General features: G+C 43.0%; 1 protein-coding gene across 3 annotated transcripts in view; it reads right to left on the bottom strand.

The window, feature by feature from the left end:
- Nucleotides 1-23,547, bottom strand: part of MTMR14 (myotubularin related protein 14) — a 65,362-nt gene that overhangs the window by 12,548 nt on the left and 29,267 nt on the right. For all 3 annotated transcript variants that reach the window (XM_027864036.1, XM_027864034.1, XM_027864035.1), the window contains exons 4-17: nucleotides 19,267-19,342; nucleotides 18,864-18,924; nucleotides 16,725-16,847; nucleotides 16,059-16,132; nucleotides 12,788-12,858; nucleotides 12,090-12,164; nucleotides 7,740-7,806; nucleotides 6,746-6,831; nucleotides 6,320-6,396; nucleotides 6,044-6,080; nucleotides 3,313-3,383; nucleotides 1,340-1,398; nucleotides 1,057-1,195; nucleotides 113-292 (exon numbers count right to left, since the gene is read on the bottom strand). In XM_027864036.1, coding sequence (XP_027719837.1) covers nucleotides 113-292; nucleotides 1,057-1,195; nucleotides 1,340-1,398; nucleotides 3,313-3,383; nucleotides 6,044-6,080; nucleotides 6,320-6,396; nucleotides 6,746-6,831; nucleotides 7,740-7,806; nucleotides 12,090-12,164; nucleotides 12,788-12,858; nucleotides 16,059-16,132; nucleotides 16,725-16,847; nucleotides 18,864-18,924; nucleotides 19,267-19,342 — 1,196 coding nt within the window. The remainder of the gene's footprint in view (nucleotides 1-112; nucleotides 293-1,056; nucleotides 1,196-1,339; nucleotides 1,399-3,312; nucleotides 3,384-6,043; nucleotides 6,081-6,319; nucleotides 6,397-6,745; nucleotides 6,832-7,739; nucleotides 7,807-12,089; nucleotides 12,165-12,787; nucleotides 12,859-16,058; nucleotides 16,133-16,724; nucleotides 16,848-18,863; nucleotides 18,925-19,266; nucleotides 19,343-23,547) is intronic.

Raw genomic sequence — 23,547 nt, 5'->3', positions numbered from 1 at the left:
AAGAGGGGAAGGATGCTGCATGCTCCTGGCACTTCCTAGATTTGGGACCAAAGAGACAGCATACAGATGGCTCCACCAGCAGCAGCTACTCTGCTGCCTTCAAACACCTCACCTGGTTTTGGGGACTTCCAGGGGACTGCTTCCTGTTCGGAAAAAGTTGTCAGAATGGTTAGAGGACGAGGAACTGGAAAACTTGGCCTCCACAATCCCTTGATAGGAAGGCTGTCTGTCTTCTGATTGCTGGGGACGGTTCCAGGGCACAGTCTGGGGAGAAGATGTATGACTCTTCCTCCTGCATAACAAGAAGCAGTCACCTGGTGATGCTCTTCCAAGTCTAACTCTTTAGTTTCAAAGTCTCAAAATTAAGTTCCAAAAAGAAAACAACCTGGGAGCGGTTTGCACATTTAGCATGATTTGTGCCTCACAGAATACAAAATACATGTCAACTACAAGTTAGCCCTGAACATTAATGCAGAGACACACTAGAACATGAACTGCCTTTCGCCCACACACATATAGGGGAATGACTACTGAATCAGAGGAAACGCTGAGCAAATGTCTTCCATCTCCTCCAAACCCTAGACACCACTTCCTTCCCTCTTCTCAGGCAGTACTATTCCATTTGCTCCCTCTTCTTGACCCACCCAAAACCTGTCCTTTCAACCAAACTTTCCCTTTTCCTCATTTCCTGATGGAAGGGAACAAGGAATCAAGCCTTTTAGTACAAACTGCTTGCCATCTCTTTACTTCCCCTTTTCCCTGGAGGGGAGGTATTGTCTATCTACCGACTCCCAGCAGGTATAGCAGGCTCACAGGAGTCAACAGCATCATACAAAGAGACTCCTTATCTTTTGTGTGGTATGCACTTGACCACAGTGGTGGCCCTCGGCAGATGGCTAGCTTTAGAGGGGGCAGCAAGCCATTCAGGGAATAAAGCTTCATTTTGTATATTACCCGCAGGTGGTCCCCTTTATTCTTGGTACTCCAGCTGAGTCCCCAGCTGTGCTAGTTATGGCTACTGCCACACTTGGGGCTAGCTCCAGGTTGGCACCTTACCAAGCTGCCTGTGTCTGTGCTGCTGTTGAGCTTGGGTCCACAGGTTCATAGGGGAAGCTCCCTGTTGCTCCTGGGGAACTCTCAGTGACAAGGGAGAAGTCACTACTTAGGCTGGTTGTGCTACCCCGATCCCTCCTTTCTGGAAGAGGCCAAGGGAGAAAAAAGAAGTCACTTTCGAGAGGACAAAGCTAACAGTGCCAGGGACCCTGTACCATCTCCACCCCTGCTAGGCATCGAGGCTTCAGCCTGCAAATACTGACAGGCCAGGGGCCCCACAACTCACTCATGGTACAAATGTCGTCTACAGTGAAGCCTGTGTCCCTGGCTGGAAGGCTCTTCCTTCTGGAGAGAAAAAGAGACACTGATCTACAGCACAGATGGGAGAATCAGCAAGTTTTAAGGCCAAAGCCTAGTTGTTCCTTTCCCAGTTAGTTCAGAACTCGAACAGATCCTGAAAACTGCAAAACTGCCAAGGGCCCAATGAAGTAAGAATGGCTGACCTGATGACAAGTTCTTCAAGCTATCAGAATCACTGCTCAGTTCTTCGGCTAACCTTTCTCCACAACCAGGCAACTCTTGGGCATCCTCTAGGACTAAAATTGACTTGTACCGTGGGCCATGGTAATTGGGCTGCAGCCAAGGCTGCAATCCTGCACCACTAATGTCTCCTGAACATTCCAAATCAGATGTCTCAGAGACTTCAAATTTGTCATGTCTAAAACTTAACTCATGCCTTTTCTCACCCTCAAACTCACCCCTGTTCTGAACTGTCCAGTGCTAAGGCATGACCATTCTTCTAGGCTTATAATCTTGGTTTTATCCTCCACCCCTTAATTCTCCCTCACCCCACACACTGCCCTCCCCATCACATGTCAAATCTTGCTATAGCTACCTTTTCTATTCCTCACACACAATACTCATCTCCTGTCTTTATCTTTGTGGTGCTATCCCCCATGCCTTGAATGCACTTTTTCATTCAATTACTTTAGAAAATACCTCTCTTTAAGATGAAGTTCAAGCACCACATGACACATTTCCTGATGTCTTTCCGCAACTGCTAATGCCTTCCCTCCCTAATTACCTTATATTTGTTTTTTGCATATTTGTTCTACATATACCTTAAAGCACTATACAAATGCTAACTATAAACCTGTCTCCCCCATTAGAATGCAAATGCTTTGAAAGCGAAGATCACTTTTATTTTCTGTATTTGTATTCTGAGCCAGTACAAAGAAGGCTAGTAATAATGCTTGCTGAACTCCTTGGATTTCAGGTATACAAAGCATACCTTCTAATTCCAAGATGTTTGGATTCCAGAGGCAGATAGAACATCTAAACATAGTTCCTGGGAGACTGGACTTAGTGGAGGTGAGCTAACATACCTCAGCCTACCTAGGTGTGGTTCTGTAGCAGCCATCAACTGAAAGGCCAAGATTCCTTAATCAAGTGAGATAAGGTATTTAAAGGTGCTCAGTAACCACTACGTGAAAGCCACCATGATGATTACCCTTTGCCATGTCCCAGATTCCCAAGCTGAAAGCCAGTTCTTCCTCAATTATAAAGTAGAATGATGGTATGTACTTATGTATGGTCAGAATTTAATGTGGCCACAATCATGTAAAATTTCTTGACTCCTTGTGGCTACTGAGGTTTTTTTAAATAAAGCTCATGTGAGGATAGTATTCTACGTAACATAATAATTTCTAACAAGAAACACAGGATAGTAGTTCTTGAACATGAAGCCAGCCAGGCAATTCTGTTGTTTACTGTGAACTGAAATCTCTAATGGGAAACAGTAGAGAGAGAATGATGTGACTCCCATAGGTCTTCAAGCAGTAGTTCTTCACCTGGGATCTATGAACTTGCTTTTTGATATTTTGATAACAGGTAAGAACTTCGAGAGACTCATGAAGATTTGGTTCATGTTTCCTCATGGTAACACTGCAATGGGAACCACAAGGCAGTGGGTCTAAGGACCAACTCCTGTCTCTTCACTAATACATTACCTTCAACACCGAAAATTCCCTTAAGGGATTCTCAGAACGCTGCCTGAGCTCTAGGGATCCTTCTGATGACAAGAGAATCCAGGAGACCTTTTGGTGGGCACTTTTGGAGTCTATCCATTTCTTGGTCTACTGAATTTGCAATAAATTAAGGAAGAAATGGGCCAGGCCACTGGCTCCTTCGCCTTGCCCACAGAAGTACAACTGGCCAGGACCTTAAAGGCAAGGACAGAGTGTGTAGCAGGCTCCTTACCTCTGTGACTTCAGAACAGAGAACTCCTCAGAGGTGATGTGCTTCAAAAAACTGAAGCAGAAGAAGAAAATCTGAAGGAAACACAAAATCAGTCCATGAAGCGAGGACATCAGGCTCTGAAGACAGTAGGGCCTCTTCTTGTGCACAGGAGGCCTCCCCTTCCCTGCCCTCATCCCCACCCTTGCCTCCTAAAGCAGCTAGACTCAAGTATGGAGGGAGAATGTCAGTCCTCTAGGACTGACACAAAGTGATCCAGGCCCATCTCCTAAGAAGGTACAGAGTCTACAGAATTCATAGAAAAAAGTCAGGAAAAGGGACCTAGGGACCCTACAGAGAGCAGGAATGGAAAGAAGAGGTGACAGCAGGAGGGAGAAAGGCAGCTTATCTTCCTCTCCCAATAGACCAAGAGGTTGGGCCAGTATTTCTCAAGCTCCACCTGTCAACTCCCCAGATTTCACACTCCCTGCCACCAAAAAGGGCCACATGATTTCTGTGCTGTTGAGAAGGGTAGGAACATTAGAAGCTTTTTTTTTTTAAATCTTAGGAAAGGAGGCTACCAGGGAAGAACAGCTGGGGAAGGAGATAATGGGGGGGATTAATGAACACAGTGGGAGGACTGCTGACAAGAAGCAGGAGAACAGAGGGGTTTTTATGGTGATGGTGGGTAGCAGGAAATAATCAGGTTGACCCACTGCTGGATTGAAGCCCCCCGCCCCCCCCCCACCCCAAGAACATGGTGGAAGGAGAATGGGGCCTAGAGTCATAGCATGGTTCCGCCGGGTCCCTCCAAATCCCCAAACCAGAGACCTTGTTGCAGAGATAAATAAAGGATGTATGTAGGTCACAGTGTCTAAGAGGAATGAATTAATGCCTAGAGCCAGGGTCATTGGAAAGTTGTGAGAGAGTTAGGCTAAACTATCAACATGAATAGCAGGCCTAGTTTTGAGGCTGGGAGCATATAGAAACGGCCAACTCAAATGCCACCTCCTTTAAAGCTTTCCCTGATCTCCTCCCCTCCCCCTGCCATAGCACTGTGTTTTATACCCAATCCTATTATTTGGTATTAGTTACCTATGCAATATCTACACAATAACTGACTTTGAAATCATGCTTAAAGGTTTGCCAAGTGCTTTTTATAGATTCTCACTGAGTTCACAACAATCCTGAGAGGTAGGATTAACCTTAACCGTTTTACAGATGAGGAAACATGGGTTCAAAGATCACATAATCACATAGAACACAGACATCAGAGGTAATATGTGAAGTCAGCTCTTCTGAGCTCCAAGTCTGACATCTCCTCTTCTATATCCCATTCCCCTACTAAACCACAAGGGCAGGCACCTTATCTAAACTTTTTGTGGTTCTCCCCAATGCTGAAAAGTGGTCTACAACTAGAAGTTATTCAGTTAATATCTGTTCAACTAAACTCTTCATAGAAGTAGCTCCAGATTCTTCCCTCCCACCATTTGGATTAAAGAACCCGTCTTCCCCTCTGCTCAGCCTCTTCCTTTCTTCTCCCACCTTAACTTCCCAGGTTTCTCTTGAGGGGCCAATTTACACCAGAAGGGTTTGATGCCCAGCAGAAGAGGCCCTTCTCTGAGATACTGCTTGGGGTGGAGGGTATGGAAATTATTTGTAAACACAGCTGAACTGTGTGTACAAAAGCAGGGAACACCATTTCATGATAAGTTCTTCTGGGCAAAGTGAGAATGGGAATAACGTGGAGTGGCCTGTATTTCCAGGTGTAATGAAAATGGAATGGAACCAGAATAGAACATTTATAACAAAACAACTGAACTCTTTTAATGAAGTCCCAGGCTTTGGCCTATGGCAGAGGCCTGTGAATCAAAAAGCATTAGAGTCCTTTACCAGTCAAGAGATGTAAGCAAGTACGGAAGAGTCGAAAAGGTAACATGAAAGGCAGAATGAGAGCAGAAAGCCTCCAAAGGGCTTAAGGAGAAGGGAATTAGGAAGACAACAGGAAAACCAAAGGAAAGGACAAAGAGCAAAGGAGGAACAAATAGAATGGTTTGGAAAATATCACACCCACATATATATATATATATATATCTCAAGTACTAAAAAGGAACTAAGGTCGTCTTCAGGGAAGGGTGATGTGATATTGATTGGCTTCATATTGCTGCTGCTGATTAACATTTCAGGAGGAAGAGGAAATGCAGCCCGAACTGGGAAGTAATCAGAGAACAGACAAGGTCTCCAGCTCCTGAAGTACTTGCAGATAAGGCCATGTGACTTTGGTGAGATGTCCTAATCCTACCACTGTGGCTGTTGCTCAAGGAACACAACAAGAATCGTTATTTGATGTTAAAAAATTAGGAAGCAGGAATAATGGTAAGACAAGTGAATTGGGGACAAGAAGGGAAAGATTCTAAGAGGACATGTATGAGGTAAGGAATAATGGGAGACAGGGATTGAGAAATCAATAGCTGAGTTTGAGGGGATGAGATCACATACACAACCACAGAATAAGATAAAAAGATCCCTGTAAAAGTTAAAGGAATAGAAGAAAAAGGAAAACTCATCTGGGATGGGAACCCCTAATACCAAATCCCAGTTCTGCTGGCATGGGCCAAGTCAGAAACCTCTCTACCAAAGAGGGAAGGGGGCAGGTGGGGAGAGAGAAATCAGTGGATTCTATTCCTCTTTGACAAGAAGCCACTTAAGGCTAACGCTGCCCCATTCAGTGGATACACAAAAGAGTAACACTCACCTCCTCTCCTTTGCTGAGTCGATCTACCAACATGTGTCTAAAGAAAGAAAGGGAAATGAGGCCACTCACAAAGGGGCCCAAACTAATAAGCCAAGGGGAAATGTGAGTCATTCTAGGTACTACCCTATGATGAGGGCTGGGTATGTCTCAGCACCCTATTCCAAGGGGACAGATGCTTCCTCCATTCCCAGGGTCAGAGAACTATGACCTCTAAACACATAGTGACAACCGGAAGTAGGCCCCATATCCTCCCATATGCTCTCATGTGGGACCTACCCAAAGAGAAACCAGTCATAGGCCACAGTCAAATAGAGGATCTCAGCAGGCTTCAGGGTTGCATGGATCAGCCCATCCTGGGAATAGAGTGTAGATATCAGAAAATAGCCTTCCCATGAGAGTGTATGCAGCTATGACCTGGATAGCAGATGAAGGTCACCCACTGTCACTAGAACAAAAATCACAAGGTCCCAGTGAACCAACCCAGAGGTCTAGAGCGTAAGTGAATAGAGACCAATGTCACCAGAAACAGAGGCACAGGATCTTTTGTAATGGCTTAAATAGGGAGTTCTCTATCCCACCAAATACCTACCTTTTGTAGGGGAAAAAAAAGGGCGTGCGGAAAGAAATCAATCATCTGAACCCTCCCAAGGCACTGAATGCTAGGCACTTTATCCTTTATGAGGCTTCCTAGTCTATACTTACTGCCCACAAGGAAAGGCGTAGAAGGGAGATGAAGAGAGGTGTCCGATCCCAGCCTGAAATACAGTGCACCAACAGCCCGCTGTCATCTGGTCAAGAGGCAAGGGGAATTAGGCCCAAAAGAGAACCAAAGAACAGCCAGTAATAAAGATGGAATCTGTTGTCATCTTGACCAGTAGGTGGGAATGTCAGTCATCCCTAGAATCCCACCCTTTAAAGAAGTCTTAAAGATTGCACTATAATAACTCAGGGAATGATACTCCCCAGCAATACTAATATGACAAAGGCTAAATCCAAACCAATTCTAACCATCTATGGAGCCAATTACATCAAACAATAGGCAGGAATCTTGGTCCCAGGAAAGAGATGAGGAAATGCAATACCCTTCCTTTGTTGGGAAAACAGAAGACTCCATTTATGGAATGTTCTATCTATTGGATGCAGCTGGTATGTGTTGCTTTAGTTTTGTTAAGCTTTTTTTTGTTACAAGGGAAGACTCACTTGGGGGCTGGGGGTGGTGGTGGTGGTATTTGAGGTTAATATCTGGAAAGGACTGATGTAAAGATAAAACAAATTTAAAAACTAGGCATCATATATCACCAAGAATTTTGCTTTAAATTTCCACCCCCTTCCAAACTGTCTTTCCTAGCCAAAAGGTGAGAGGATGATGGTGGGGATGGAAAGAGAACTTAACTCATTACAATGCAAATATTCAAGACCTAAGGATGACCAGTTATCTTAGCATACTGATACTTTGTTATGAGTTTAAGAGAAACTCCATGTACCAACTAGAGTTTTCAAGGGCATTAAATACCTCAGTGGAGAATACCTACAGCCATTAGCTTGCTTACAGGATGCCTTGGGGAAGCATTCAACAGCCTCAAAGCACAAGCTGAGTGTATGCCTTGCCCTGACAACTGGATAAATGAGTTGTATGTATGAGGAAAAAGAAGGCGCACTGGACCAAACAGGTAGCACACTGCAGACTGGCCCTTACCCTCACTGTTGACTATATAAAGCAGCAGTTTCAGGTAGTTCTGAGTTTGTTGCACCAGGTCCCAGCTCTGAAGAGGAAGAAAGGAGACATGAGGCTTGTGGTTAGAAATAGTAGGGAATTTGGGAAAGGAGATTCTTACATTTTTAACAAAATGGACAAATGTATAAATGATCTTGTTCTTGATCAGATCTACTCATTGTGTTTATTACCATAAATTATAGCTAACAATCCAAAATGTTCTTAGCTTAAAAAAAATCCAAAACCAAAAAAAGAAGAAATCACTAACCCTAATTCTCCCAAGGCCCTAAATCCTTCAATGGGGCTGCTCAAATAGGAGGAAGAGACTGCAGTATCCCCCTGTCTGACCCCTTTTAACCAGAAAAAGGTAATGGGCATGGGGAAGAATGAGAGGTAAAGGCCTAGACAACCCTAACTTTTATTAGCAGATGCGGAACTGAGCAGAATCACTGAGGTAGTTTTCCCCAGTCAGTGCCCTACCCCAACCTCTCAGATACTGCCTGCTCAGAATCCTCAATTCCTCAAGGGGTTCTGACCCAGTTTTACTAGTCCTTTTCCCCACCAGAAGCAAGGTCCTGACAACTGCTTATCAGAGCTAGGCAGCTGCATGGGTAGGGAGGTGAATACCAGAAGAGGAGAGCCTCCCAAGGGGAGCAAGAATGAATGCACCACCTGTAATTGGAATGGCTTTCCCAGGAATTTAAAGCAGGCTCATCTACCTGACCCTCCCTGGCCCCTGGAGAGGTCTGACCCACTTTCAGCAGCTCCAGAGACAGACGCTGCAGCTCTGAGCTAATAAAGTCATTACCCGAAGTAACACACAGGGGTCTCACAACTCCTCCAGCTCAACATGTCAGACACACCCCTGTGAACTGCTAGCTGTCTTTTGAGCTGCAGTTTTTCAGAGAGCTGGGGTGGCGGAAGAAGGTATGGTTTCATCAATGCTGAAGGCAGGTCAAGAATGATGGGAGATTGTGAGAAGCTGAGGCTCAGGGCTAAACAAAGACTGGAGAAAAATTTGAGGCTTCTAACATCACTGAGAACATCTGAAGGCACTGTATGATTACAGGGTAGGACAAAAACAGCGCTTCTAGGAGTAACAGAGCTCAGCAAGTTAAGTGCATAAGAGACACAGGCTAGGATTCGACACCAACCAACAAGCTGCCACACTGGAAGAGAGAACCTTAGAGACAGGAGCTTATTCATTGGTCATAGACGTAGTGGTAGAAGGGCTCAATTGAGATAATAGCACAGCACTTAGCACATGAGTGCTATCCAAATGCTATTGTTATTATTATCACCAGAATAAGGATGAGGTAATCTAAAACCGGACATTGAAATTTACCCATTTCTGACTAGGGTACTGATATTGAATGAACCAAAAGGACAACCTAGCCAGAATATATATTCTTAAGCATCTTCACACAATGCCTATGCAGGAAAAGAAACAGCCCCCACAGAATGAAACTCTATTGCTTCTCTGCAGCTGGGCTGCTCAAGGTCACTAGGAGGATGGAGAAGAAAACAACTGGTTGATGTTACCGTTCATTCTGATAGCCAGAAAAGGACAAATGGATATGCTTTTCCTTAAAATGATATCTCCCCTGAAAAGGTCCCCTTCTATTGACTTTCACTGCAGCAGTGAAGTGCTGATCACACCAGGGAAGAGCCTACTGGCTCGAGTGGACACATATCTAGAGGAAACAGCATTTACTTGTAGCTAGAATTAGTTCTTCTGCCCAGGGACCCTTGGAAGAGAAGGGAGCCCATATGGCATGGGTGAGTCAGTGCTGCAGATAAGGCAGTTCTGTAGGAAGAAGGTACCTGTTTTGGGGTCATAAGAAAGCTAAAGATCTTTCTGTTTAATCCTCATTTTACAGAGGAGGAAGCAGAGACCAAGAGACAGTAGGTGACCTTCCTAAGGTTACATTGATAATACATTTATACAGAATATTACAGTTGACCAAAAAGCACTTTATGCATGTTCTCATTTAATCCTCATAAAAACCTTGTGAAGTAGATGCTATTATGGCCATCTTACAGGTCAAGAAACTGAGCCTGAGTGACTTGATGAAGGTCATATAGTTATTCAGTTTCTGACTAGAGATTTAACCTTAGGTCTGCCTGACTCCACAGTCCACAGGTCTCTACTTGGCATGCTACCTTGCAGGAAGATAGTTAGGATTCAGGTTCAACTGACACTTTCCTACACCCTGCCTTCAGGCATACCAATGGGAACAAAATGAGACAGACTAGAAAATTTAAGTTTATGATAGAAAAACTGAAGATTGAAGGGCCAAGAAAAGCCTTAATACCGACCTTCCCAGTGTCTCTGAAATACATATTAGGATTTGAGAGATAAGACAGCCTTCCCTAACAACTTATTAATGTCAAATCAACAAGTATTTAAGTGCCTACTATGTTCCAGACACTGTGCTAAGTGGGGATACAAAGGGACAGAAATTTGTACCTGCTCTCAAAAAACTCATGCCTAATGGGGGTATACAACATGCAAACAACTAAACACAAACAAGAGATACACATGATAAACTGGAAATAATTTTGGAGAGAAGGCACTAGCGTGTTAGACATTCATTTTTTAAAAATATTACTCTTTTAAACATGTGACTTATTCCAGAAACAGTTAATAGTTATGCAAACCTTAGTACATAACCACTACATCTGATTTATATATAGATCACTGAGGGAAAGGGTTCTGATTGGGAAGAATAATTTAAGATAGAGTCCAGAAAGGAGATTTGGAAAGGTATCCACGCACTACTTTGGAGCTTTGTCTATAGACAATTCTCAACTTTGGACCTCAACCCCTACTCTAACCAATCCCTATTTTTTACTTGGCAACCACTGTTGCCCTTCTAAGAGAGGAACAAAGCAGCTGGCCAGTAATGCTATATGTACACTTGCCTTCATCCTTTTCCATAACACAGGAGAAAATAAGCTTTATATGAAACACTTTTTGTATCACTAACTACTTCTTTCCTGTCTCATAAGAATACAGCAGATATAAGGCAAGAGGAAGAAGAGTAACACTGATGACTGTTGGTTCCAAGGGTAAGGCCAATAATACTACTCAGTGTTTTAATCTTGATCAAAGTCAGGCCAACATGGGCTGTATGCCATAACCATGCATATGGTAAGCTTTCTGGTGTACTTGCACATCAGATGTCCTCAATAAGAGGTAATGGAGCAGGAATAATTTCAAAGCCCACATAATCTAATTAGTTCAGGCAGTGTTTCATTATTCCTGGCCACAAAGTATATTAATCCTCCACCCCTTCTTTTTTTGGGGGGGAGGGGAAAGGGGTTTTAAATCCAAGCTAGCAATCATTTATCAAGCTCTTACTACATGTAAGGGATAGAGATATCAAGACAAAAATAAGACCTAGTCCTGGCCCTCAAGTTTACATTCTACTGAGTGGGTAAGAAGACAGCAAGTAAAGATATAAGCATATACATAACTTGAGCAAGAGAAGGTACTACTAACAAGGTGGATTAGGAAAAGCTACAGCATTTTAGTTGAATGTTGAAGAGTTAGGAATTAGTAAAATGTGAAAGGAAGAAGTCTATTCCAGGTATGAGGTAGGAAATGGCATGTGGAATCAAGGCAGCAAGTCTGCCAAATGGTTGGCCCATAGCACGTGTGAAGTAGAAAAACATGAAAATAAACCTGGAGCACGGGGGCAGCTAGTGGATAGAGCACCGGCCCTGGAATCAGGAGGACCTGAGTTCAAATGCGGCCTCAGACACTTGACACTTACTAGCTGTTAGCTGTGTGACTCTGGGCAAGTCACTTAACCCCACTGCCTAGCCAAAAAAAGAAATAAGCCTGGAGCATGACTGTGAAGGGCTTTAGATCAGTAAATGAGTTTGTGTTTTATCCTAGAGGTATCATGTCACCAGGGGTAATCCTTGAGCACAGGTTTAGGAAGGCCAGCTTTATTCATTCATCCAACACTTGGCTTGTAAATGCCAGATGCACAAAGACGAATAAGCCTTGATCCTTCCCCATAGTGAGTCAGACAATCAACTAGGGAAGACATGCAAACATCCAGAATACAAAAGTGGAGCAAGTGTCAAAGTCCAGTGAGAAGCATAGATGGTGGAAATGGAGATGTGGGGGTGGAAAATCCACTTGAAAAACTTTTATTAGTACTGAAGGAACAGAATCCTAAGCAAGTTAGGCACAAACCCATTTTGTACCATCTGTCTCTCCCTCCTCCTCCCCATGAGGGACCAATTTGGTTCAGATTACCAGAAGTGTTCATCAGTTATTCTCATCTGTTTCCTGTATCCCCCCAATCCTTTCCTTACCTGGTACTCACTCCAGTCAATGTTCAAAGAGCGAGTCAGAGTGACAGGGATACTTAATGGTGCATCAACATAATCCTGAGAATAGAGAGACACTTGTGAGAAGCACTGGAATGTACATGAAAGGATGGAGTGGTCATTTACAGGAACCATCTTCAGCTGGTATGAGAACAGCCCCTCATCTTCTCTTACCCAAGTATTACATAGGATGGATACTTGAGATCCAATGATAGTTGGTTAATTATTAATGATGGAACATTTTCAGGCTGGCATGCAATTTGCTACAGGCAAAATCAGCTCCCACTAAGCCTCCAACCTATAGTATAAGCTCCTGAACTCCTTTCCCAGTGAATGGGGAAGAAAGCAAACCCTACCCCTAAATGTCATGTTGATTGTTGAGGGTAATTCTTTCTTTTTCTGTTATTGAAATGCTCACATCTGCTTGAGAATGGGCATAGATGTTGGAGCCAAGTATTCTCCAATAACAACATAGGAGGTAGGGATCAAGGATGAGAAGGCAGAAAAGGGAAAAGACTGAATGAGTTATGGAAAGAAACAGACAAGAAGTAGAGGGAATGGGGTGGGGGGCAGAAGAGAGAGGGCAGATTTTTCCTCCTAAATGAATTCCCTTGGCTGTTCTTGGCCTCCACTAAACCCTCCTCCACACAAATCCCAAATTAGTTACAAATTATTTCCTGTACCTGTTTCCAGTTAAAAACAAGCCCTTCAGCTGTGTAATCCCGATCCTTATACTCCTTGAAAAACTCACAGCCTGAAAGAGGAAGAGAGAATAAGAAAGATGCCCTTTGGGGAGGTGCATTCTTCTGGGATTCATATGGACTAAAGGCCAAGATTCTTAGCCCTAGAGGATCAAGTATGGTTAACCTCAGCCTCCAACTCAATGTCTCCCCACTCTGGACCATTCAGCCATTCAGGAGAGAGTCAGCACTTGTAAAGCTAGAGCCTTAACTTCAACAACATGGACTATTCTTCCCTTCTCCCTTTCTCCTTTAGTTTAGTCCAAGCCCCTTTTGACAAGAGGCAAATACCAGGAAAGGGAAGGAAGGTACTACTCATGGGAAGGATACCCCATGAACACTTAACGAAAAGTGTCCAGGTAGTAGCAGCACATCCGAGGTGGCCTTCAGAGAAGTTCTCTGGATCAGAACAGGGTGTAGTGAAGGAAGACACAAGCTACTGATGCTTTGCTCCAAGGGATCTTGGATAGGTCGGATGCTTGGACACCCAAGGACTACACACTACACTACTGCAGTGAAATTAGAAACCACTGCTCCCCAGGTCTTTACTTGGGAGTTGATCTAAAGAGGAGTGTGTGAAATATGTTGTGCCGAATCTAGGGGAAACCTCACTAACACCCAGTGTAGAAACTAGATAGTTATACTCTACTTTTAGTTCCTCAAATAATCTTAGTAATAGATTACATAAAAAAGCATTTTAGAATCTGAAAATACATACATTAACTCATTTGGCCCTCAAACACTCTGTGAGGGTAGGTAGTAAAAAATACCACTCCCATTTTACAGATGAAGAACCTAAGGCCAATACAAGTGACTCACCCAATGTCACAGAGCTGAAACTTTAACCCAGGTCTCTAAGCCCAAATCTGGCACCTTATTCTTTGCACCACATCACACTGCTTTTCTGAGGATACCGTTACACATCCATGCCAGACCAAGACCTCAGAAGGCAATGATGCTGCTGTGACCTGAACAAAGACTCTGCGGTAACCTGAGAAGCCAAGTTCGTCCTCCGGATTGCTCTGGGGAGGATCCCTTCTGAAAAGAGAGCCTGGAGGAGATGGGCCTGGGAAACACCTTCCTCAGGACACTGACATAATTCACTTACTGTTCAGTTCTGGTCACACACCAACTTCCCCATTTAATCCCGTGTGCCTTGCTTCGGATTGCTTTTGGTTGAGATTTCAGAAAGCAATCTTCCTCTACACTTCAGGCTATTCTTGGGGAAGCTCACTGGGAAATCAGTCTGAGGCACTAAGCCCAAATTCACAGCAGATGTCAATTATGCCTTAAAAGCTCTTATGAAATGCACCGTTTCCCCAAATTCTAGAAGCTCAAATCATGAGCAAAGAGGAGGACCCAGGCTCAACCCAGATCAGAGTCACACTTCTAAAATGGCTCTAGTAGAGATCAATAGAAATTAGATAGATTTAGGACCCAGGGCAATGCACATTTATTACCAAGCAGTCTTTCAAAGCCACCAAGAGACAAAAGGGCAACGTATCCAGATACGCTTCTCAACTTCCTGCTGATTCAAATGCAGTGTCTCTTCTTCACTCCCCCCCCCTCCCCCCCCTCCCCCTGACTCCCCCCCCCCCCAATATCTGGAGGAAACGAACTAGACCATGGGAAACAGTTTACAATCACAGACTTCTTTGATTAGGGTCAGCTACCTCCCTTCTGAAGCTATGAACACAATTTCAATCATGCAGTTAAGGCCCTAGTAATGCCCTGGAGCTACCTGCTTGGCTCATCACTGTTTGGGAAAGGGCACACCTGTTAGCAGTGATCAGTAGTCAAACTATCTCTACCTTATTCTTCTGGTATTAGGAAGTTTTGTGAAAGATCAAGAACCACCACTTTCAAGAAAGCAATCTTTTCTTGAAAACTGCCTGAGATGAGATTTCCATTTAAGTATACATAGATTATATACCCTGCTGTAATACAGAAAGAAAATTGGGAAAATGTGAGGATTAGTCACTATCAACTTTCAAACTTTGAAGGACCTTTGGTTTGGGGTGGTATCTGGTGAATATTGGCATGGAAGTGGTTTGGTTATTATTCCTTCTCTACCATTTGGCCTAGGGACCTTTCTAACTAATTCCCTCAGCAACAGCTTCACCCTGGTAATAACTTAAGCTTGTCCTGATTGCTTAAACACTTTCCCTTCACTAGGAGTCACACTCCGTGCTTGCTAGATTTGTAACTGGAAACAACCTGGGGGCAAATCCCAAGTCTGCCACTTATGGGTGTAACTCTGGACACATTGTTTAACTTACCTGAGCCTCCTTCAGTTTCCTCTCTCATAAAATGAGGGATATTGAAATCCTATCATATGGGGCCTAGTTTGTCTCAACTGCAAACACCACAAGCCAAAAGGAAGGAAAACACGTGTATAGGGATTTGGAGTTAAGATACCATACAGGTACAATCGGCTGAGAGATTCAAGCACACATTGATCCTAATACTGGCGTGCTATTCCCTCCATCTTTCCATCAAACGCTTTGTTAGAAAGCAATGTTGAGACATGGAACATTTATTACATCATTAGTCCCTCAATCCTAGAGTTATGATATGGGTACCTCATAGCATCATCTGTCCATGGCCAGTATTGTTTTACTATGTGGAGTGTAAATTACTGAGGACTGATTTACACATTCTCTTAAGAACCGAACGGCCCCAAAGTGCTCACAATACTGACTGATAATGTCTGTGATAATATCTTACTTCCCTTACCATCCTATCTGGATTTCACTTTCATGCTGTCCTGTGACTTTTACAGTGCCCCAGCTGCTCTTACGTATGCCAATCTCCTTGGACGGTCCAAATTAAAGGGGCTGACTACCAAAAACATTCCCTTAAAAGGGGGTTATGCCCAATAGAAGATAATTTGCTGAATGAATTCTGTTTCCTTTCTGGTTCCTTTCCTCCATCATTCTCAGCTTAGCAAGACATACATAATCAAAAGCTGAAATACATCAACAAGTTATTGCCACAGCTCTCTTCCTCCTATCCCAGAACACTGACACGCTTAAGTGTGCATGAGAATAAGTCACTTCTGACCAGAAGCGGCCTAACACAGACGATCGCACCCACCCAACAGGCCAGCTACCGCCCAGAAAGGGGAGATCCAGTCTCATTTGTCCCCAACGGAAAACGCCTCGTCACCGGCCTCCCAGAGCCCATTATTTACGCGGTCGCAAAGGAACTATACCTGGATAGGGGATGGAGAGAAGAGTGAAGTCTGCGTATCGCTGAGCCTTGTCTACCTTCTCGGAAGAAGTTACACTAAGACGGGAAGACAACAGGGGTAAGATTCAATTTCTGCTTGGCTCCCTCCAGTTTATGCTCACAGAACCAAAGGGACCAGAGTGACTTCTTCTTAACACCACAGCAATAGGTGGTATTACACCAGAACACAAGGGGAGGAGCCGCTTGAATCTTATGGCTTAGAGACAGCAGTCTGCACAGCTGGAGTCGCATGTGTGAAATCTGACCTCCTTCTCCCCACCACCTCGTTATACTGTAGATGACCATCATCAAGGTAAAGACAAACAGAGAATAGAAAAAAGGGAAAGATAACATCCAGTAATATTTTTAATAGAAACTACATGAATTATAGGAGGAAAGGATGAATAGAAGGCCATACCACAGTTACCAAGTTACTTGCTAACTGCCATACTGACCTCTGACATGTATCACTTCAGAATAAAACCACTGTTTCTCTTTAAATCTTATAAAGACAAGAAATTCTAATTCATCTGAGGTGATTTAGGATTTAAGATTGAGGGGACAGGAGACGATCTCAAGTAGTCTTTTTCAGCCCCATGAAGTCACTACTCACACATTTATCTTAGTGTGGGCTCACACACATACTCACTTTAGGCCAAACTTGACCTTCTTGTTCTCCACCATCAGGTCACAGATATATCTAACCGATAAATACCGAAGCAATTTGATGTCATGTCCTCTAACCTTATCAAAAAGTTGATTGTCAGCACTTCTGAAACAGAGGAAACCAAGGTGACACGTTTCACAAGGAAAGAGGGACAGTTTCTACTTACCCAAAGACTGAAAGCAAAGTAACCAACTGGTTCCAGAGAGTGCTGAGATGGAAGAGAGGCTTTTGAAAAGGATGCATTTCAAAGAACAGCAATTGTGCAGCATAGAAATAGGAAAGCAAGCTATTTCTGACAAGTCAAGAGAGTCTCAGCAAGCTGACATGAGCGAAGCTGGGGGATGACACTTTCATTTCTATTAGAAGATTATCTTCCACTTTTGTTTATGGCCCGTAAGTCAGTTTTCAATCTACATGAATTAGAAACCAAATGAAATGCATATCAGAAGCCTGTTTGTGAAAACAGCTGGTCCCTTCATGTTGCCTAATACTTCTGCAGAACAAGACAAAGATCCCATTTGTCTGATCCTTCGGCTGTCTAAAACCTCAGAGCAATTTGTGCTCCTAATGCTTATTGTTATCATCCCTTTGATTCACCATGAAGCTGGGCCAGTCGGGGAAGATGAAGCAGCCACGACTAAACATTCTTTTCCCAATGTCCACTGTTCCTTCCCTTTCCTCTCATCCAAATGCTGCTCACGAAGAGAGAGTGTGGTAGACATCAGGGCCAGGCTTGGACCTGATGATCCCAGATGTCTGCCACTCCCAAGTACAAGTAAGGCTCTGTAACCTTGTGGGGAGGCCATTAAGTGCATGGAACTACAACTCCACTGGGAATCTGCTAGGAACTAGGAAAGTGCAGTTGTTAGAAAGGCTCTGAGAAAGACAATACGGAATAGTGGAAACACTGAACCATAAGACAGGAGACACATTCCAGTCTCAGCACCCCCATTTCCTAGGCCTAAATAATTTACTTCACCCCAACTTCCCTGTTTCATAGAACAAGAGGGCAGGACTAGGTTATGTCTTCATTCTCTTTCAGCTCCAATAGTCCATGATTCTACAATCTACTTACAGGACCAGAACTGGAAGCTAGAAGGGATGTGAGGTCATCTGAGTTCCATTTCCTCATTTTGCAGATGAAGAAAATGAGGCCTAGAGGAGTTATTTTCCCAAGGTCACAGAACCAAAGAGCTCATACAAGACAATGTGGAAGTGCTCTGGAAGTTGGGTGGTGCTGGAGAAGTTTAAGCTGTTAGTTAAGACTTCTCAGAGTCCAGGAAAGAAGGTTTGCCCATCCCCAGGGCAGAAGTATAGGGGAGGTCTAGAGCCTTTGTATGGGGTGCTCCCTCCTACAGCTGCAGGCATCATCCAGACTCCAGAGGATCACTCAAGTGCTCAGCATGTTCACAATACCTTATTTTACCAGAATAATTGTACTATTTCTTCTAGATAAGGAGTGCTTCTCCCTCATCCCACCCCAACTTCCCTCTTAAGAAATTTTTATGCCCTGTGATAGCCTTTCAAATAACTATTAAAATTCTGCCTAGAAAAAAGTAGATTTTACTTAACATTTAGAAGATCACCTAGTCAACCTCTTCTCCTCCCCTCTCTCCCCTTCCCTCATACCTCTAAGTAAGGCAAAGAAATAAAAGTAATAAAGTCAGCTTTTTATACTATTCTATCAGGTAGGATTTTTCCCAATAAGAACTATAAAAGCCAATGTCTGAGGGTAAGAGAATTTGTGGGTGAAAAGCAGCAAATCTAACCTTAAGAATTGTCATTTATTCTAGATGAGCAGTCAGAAGTAGGAAATGAAGAAAAGTTTCACCTGAATTTTGTGTTCTTACTTCAAAAAGAGTCTTTCCTAATTCTGAACTCCAAAACATTTTATGCATTTACCATGTTCTAACTTAAATACTAGTCTCATACCCATCTTCCCTACTAATTAAACAAGGTCCTCAAGGACAGGAACCACATGTTAGTCCAGGGTAGTTCCTGAGCCCACTTCCCATAGTGCCTAACTCAATGCCCTGCATATGGGAACTTGGCCTTGAAAAACAATACAGAGAGTAAATTAATCCCTCCTCCAACTTCTTCCAACTCCAATTCAATACTTACCGAAGTGTACAGTCATCCTCTGTAATGTCCTCTGAATCTGCCCAAGCATCATCTGAGCCTCCTGTCAGAGAAATCATTCTGTCAGAGTCAGGGTACCACTGACAAAGATACGGATGTTCTGTCACTGTTCTTTCCCACAGCAGTGGTAGAGGCTACATAGAAATTGTGGCTCCACATCAAGATAAACATTATTTACCCGGCTCTTTCCAGGGCAATATCCCCATTAGTTTAAGACAATTCCTATATGCCCACAGTCTGCCGACTCCATTCCTGATGGGCATGCCTGAGTCTTCCCCTCCCTCTTTTATCCCATTCCTCTACCACTGGAGGAGAGACGGGCTGAGAGGCGAATTTTTAGAATCCATATTCTTCTCATTCAGGGAGACTTTTGTTGAGCACTCACCTGAGAAGATATAATTGTAGCCGGTGCGCCCATACAGCTCTCCCCATCCAGCCAGGGTTGCTGATCTGCAAATGTGCTAGAAGAGAAATGGCATTTTCAGAGTTAAAGGTTCATCCTAAAAGCACAAGGCTAAGGTAATTAGGAAGGATGTGGAGACCGACACTTCCCAAATCCAAAGTCAATCAAGAAAGACTCTTCAAAAACTGACCAACAAAGCTATATAATCCAGGATAGGAACACCTACAAACACTACCTGAAAATCAAAACACATTTCTTTTTCTTTAAAATATAAAGTTTAAGTCCCACAAACAAGTACAGGCACATATATAAGAGCATATATAAGAAAATATAAGACATATATAAGAAAAAGTCTATAAAACAAAAGAAATTACTAGAATTGGGTCAATAAACTTTGTGACATAAACTGGTTTCTGTAGATTTTTTTTTCACTTATGCGTATGGATTTGTTGCTATAATTGTTGCCTTTAATGATCTGATTTTATTCAACATGCATATTCCCAGAATTTCAAAGCTGGCTTCTTCTTGTTTATCTAGTCAACACATCCTTTTTCCCTCAAAAGTGATCATCTAGCCCTTCTCTAATGAAAGGCAATTCACTACCTCCAGGAGCCCATTTCATTTTGGGGCAGCTCTCATTTTTAGAAGTTTTTGTGGTGGAATAAGCAGTACATTGCTGTAATTCTCCCATATTCACTTCCAAACAACCACAACAAATCCAACACCCATAACATAACCCAAAACAATCCATAACAAACCCAAAACAAACCCTGGAATGTAGAACCACCAAAAAGACAGGGTTAAACAATCTTTGAGCCCAAGAAACTTGGAAGATCGACAGGAAAAGTCTGTCTCATTCAGATAAAAGAGGAGCACAGTCCAAGACAGGAAGCCTGCAGAAAGCCCCACCTCATCAAACCAGTGGTAGATCCTGAGCTCGAGGGCAGTGGAGCAGGAAAATGCCAACACCACGACCCCCTACATGCCTCAGCATAGTCAGGGGACTGGGCAAACTCCAGCTCCAAGAACCACCATAAGCTTCACCTGTATCTTGGAGGAAACTAAGAAACACTCCACTGGCCTCAGCACACCCCAGACACTAGCACTAGAACCCTATGACTTTCAGCAGATACCTCCCACCTCACTCCCTCAGAGCAGCACCAGACTTAAGGGTGCCGCATGGGACTCAGGGCAACATCAGTGCAACACCAGGTAAACAGCCAGGGCCTGCAAGCCCCTGGCACAAGAAGCCAGAGACAGTGCCCCCTTCATCCTGGCAGCAGAGATCAAATTTAAAAGAAAGAAAAAAGGCCAAAAATGACGAGCAAAAAAGAACAACAATAACAACAACAAAAAAAGAATCTGACCACAGAAAGTTTTTACAGTGACAAGGAAGATCAAGACACAAACTCAGAAGAGGACAACAATATCCAAACAGCTATGGGCAAAATCCCAAAGAAAAATGGGAAGTGGCCTCAAGCCAAGAAAGAACTCATGGAAAAGTTCAAAAAGGAGCTTAAAAAAATCATATAAGAGAGGCAGAGGAAAAATTGGGAAAAATAATGAGTGATGCAAGACAATTATGAAAAAAAGAGTCAACAGCTAGGAAAAAGAAAACAACTGCTTAAAAAGTAGAATTGGCCAAATGGAAAATGAGATACAAAAATCCAATGAAAAAAACAACTCCTTAAGAAGTACAACTGGTGGGAGGTGGAGCCAAGATGGCAGAGAAAAGGCAGTGACTCACCTAAGCTCTCCCACAAACCTCTCTGAAAACCTTTAAACAATGCCATGAAACAATTCATGAAATGATAGAAATCCACAAAAGGACAGGTTGAAATAATTTTCCAGACAAAGAAAAGTCAGAATGTTGGCAGGAAAGGTCTGTCGCACCAGGGTGAGAGTGGAGCGAAAGCCAGCAAAGGCCAGTGAAGACTGGACCCTAGCAAACCAGGAGCAGGCCTTGGGAGTCACTGAATCAGCAGAGGCAGTGGTTGCTTCTGGAGTTCTCAGCCCATAGAAAGTAAAGGGGCTGAACAATTGATCAGAAAGAAGTCTCTTTGCTGGCACTGGGGACAGGACTCTGTTGCTTTGCCCATACTCTGGGTCACAGTTCTGGGTGGCAAGCCCAGAGCAAGGAGGAGCACTAGCACACCAGAGCTTGTGGGCTGCAGTGGAGTAGAGACCTTCATCACAGTTCCAGGGCAGAAAAGTGCTTGTGGTCACTTAAAGACCAGAGGACTGGCCAGGAGAATAGCAAACACACCTCTCCTTAGATCATACCACCTTGAAAGAAATAAAAATAGCTCTGAAAATAGCTACACAAAACTCCTAAAGCTTGAGACAGTGTGCCCTCTACCCTGGAAGCAGAGCCCCATTTTAACAAAGAGTTAAATGTCAAGAAATAGACTAAAAAATGAGCAAACAACAAAAAAAAGATTCTGACCACAGAAAGTTACTATGGTGACAAGGAAGATGAAAATACCCACTCAGAAGAAGATAACAAAGTCCAATCTCCAACATTCAAAGTCTCCAAGAAAAATATGAATTGGTCTCAGGCCATGGAAGAGCTCAAAAAGGATTTTAAAAATCAAGTAAGAGAGGTAGAAGAAAAACTGGGAAGAGAAATGAGAGTGATGCAAGAAAATCATGAAAAAAGAGTCAACAGCTTGGTAAAGGAGACAAAAAAATACTGAAGAAAATAACACCTTAAAAAAAACAGACTAGGCTGATATAATAAAAGAGGTATAAAAAGCCAAGGAGGGGAAGAATGCCTTGAAAAGTAGAACTGGACAAATGGAAAAAGAGGCACAAAAATTCACTTAAGAAAAAAACTCCTTAAAAAGTAGAATTGGCCAAGTGGAAAAGGAGGCACCAAAGTTCACTGAAGAAAACAATTCCTTAAAAATTAGAATCGAGCAAATGGAACCTAATGACTTTATGAGAAATCAAGAAACAATAAAACAAAACCAAAAGAATGAAAAAAATAGAAGACAATGTAAATTATCTCACTGGGAAAACAACTGACCTGGAAAATAGATCCATGAGAGATAAATTTAAAAATTACTGGACTAACCTTAAAAGTGCATATAAATGCTAGATATTATTAGTTTATTCTAATCACTAGGACACCTGAGCTCAAGCAATGTTTATAGAGCATTACAGGAGTGCGCTGGTAAATATTTAACAACTGGACTTTCTAGGAAAAAGCATATGCACTCACTTTTAAGTTTAATTCGTGTTATTAATACTTTCAAGTCTAGACAATCAACAAAACAGTAACTCCAGACCAGCTCTGCAGCAATTGCAATTTCCAAAATGTAAATGCTGATACTGAAATTTTACCTAGGTGTTCTCCAAAGCCAGTGCCAGTTGGCTCCAGCACACCTCTGCTACCTATTTAGAGAAATCTTGGGGACATACTTAAGTTTCATTCCCGCTTATGATATATACTAGCTAACATCAAAGTTCAAAGGGTGCTCTAGCACAACTGCTAAATTCTCCCTGACTCAAAAGAACTGGATATCCACCTCCCTTTTTTTTTTTTGTTAAGGCAATTGGGATTAAATGACTTGCCCATGGTCGCACAGCTAGTAAGTGTCAAGTGTTCGGTCTGAGGCCGGATTTGAACTCAGGTCCTCCTGATTTCAGGACTGGTGCTCTATCCACTGTGCCACCTAGCTGTCCCTATCCACCTCCTTTTAGCTCAGCCCTTTTGTCAGTAGTACTACTTTCTTCTTGTTTTCCTAGAGAGTAATGTGTGGATTATTCAGTCAGATCAACGCATTAGCTCTCATCTTGCGTGAGACAGTTTGACTGGTAAAGTCCCAGTCCCTCAGGACGCATGCTAAGACTAAGAGATCCAGAGATTACCATGCCCTACTCCCCTTGTTTCTTGTTGAAGGGTACAGTTAGATTTCATTTCCTTGCTCTCTGCCCCTCATCCCTCACTCCTTATTAGATACTTCAGAAAATTACATCATCCATTTGTCCCGACTTTCTTCCTGACTATGGATGACAGCACAGTGCCAGCTGGTTCCTTGTCTAAAATGCTATATGTTTGAATCCTGAAGGGTTCTTGTTCTCAAATGGAATGTGAAAACTGCTGCATGAAGTCCCCCTACCATTCTCAGCCAAAGGTAATGGTGACCACAAACCAAGACTGTTCCTTGTTAGCATGTTTTCTCTCCTTCCCCTTGTGAGTTGTAATAAAATTTATCTGCTACTCCTAAAAAAAAAAAAATTACTGGACTACCTGAAAGC

Source organism: Vombatus ursinus, unplaced genomic scaffold, assembly GCF_900497805.2.
Source record: "Vombatus ursinus unplaced genomic scaffold, bare-nosed wombat genome assembly UNPS02014773.1, whole genome shotgun sequence".
Classification (NCBI taxonomy): Eukaryota; Metazoa; Chordata; class Mammalia; order Diprotodontia; family Vombatidae; genus Vombatus; species Vombatus ursinus.
Note: the sequence above shows the minus strand (reverse complement) of the source record. Positions and strands in the feature narration are given on the sequence as shown.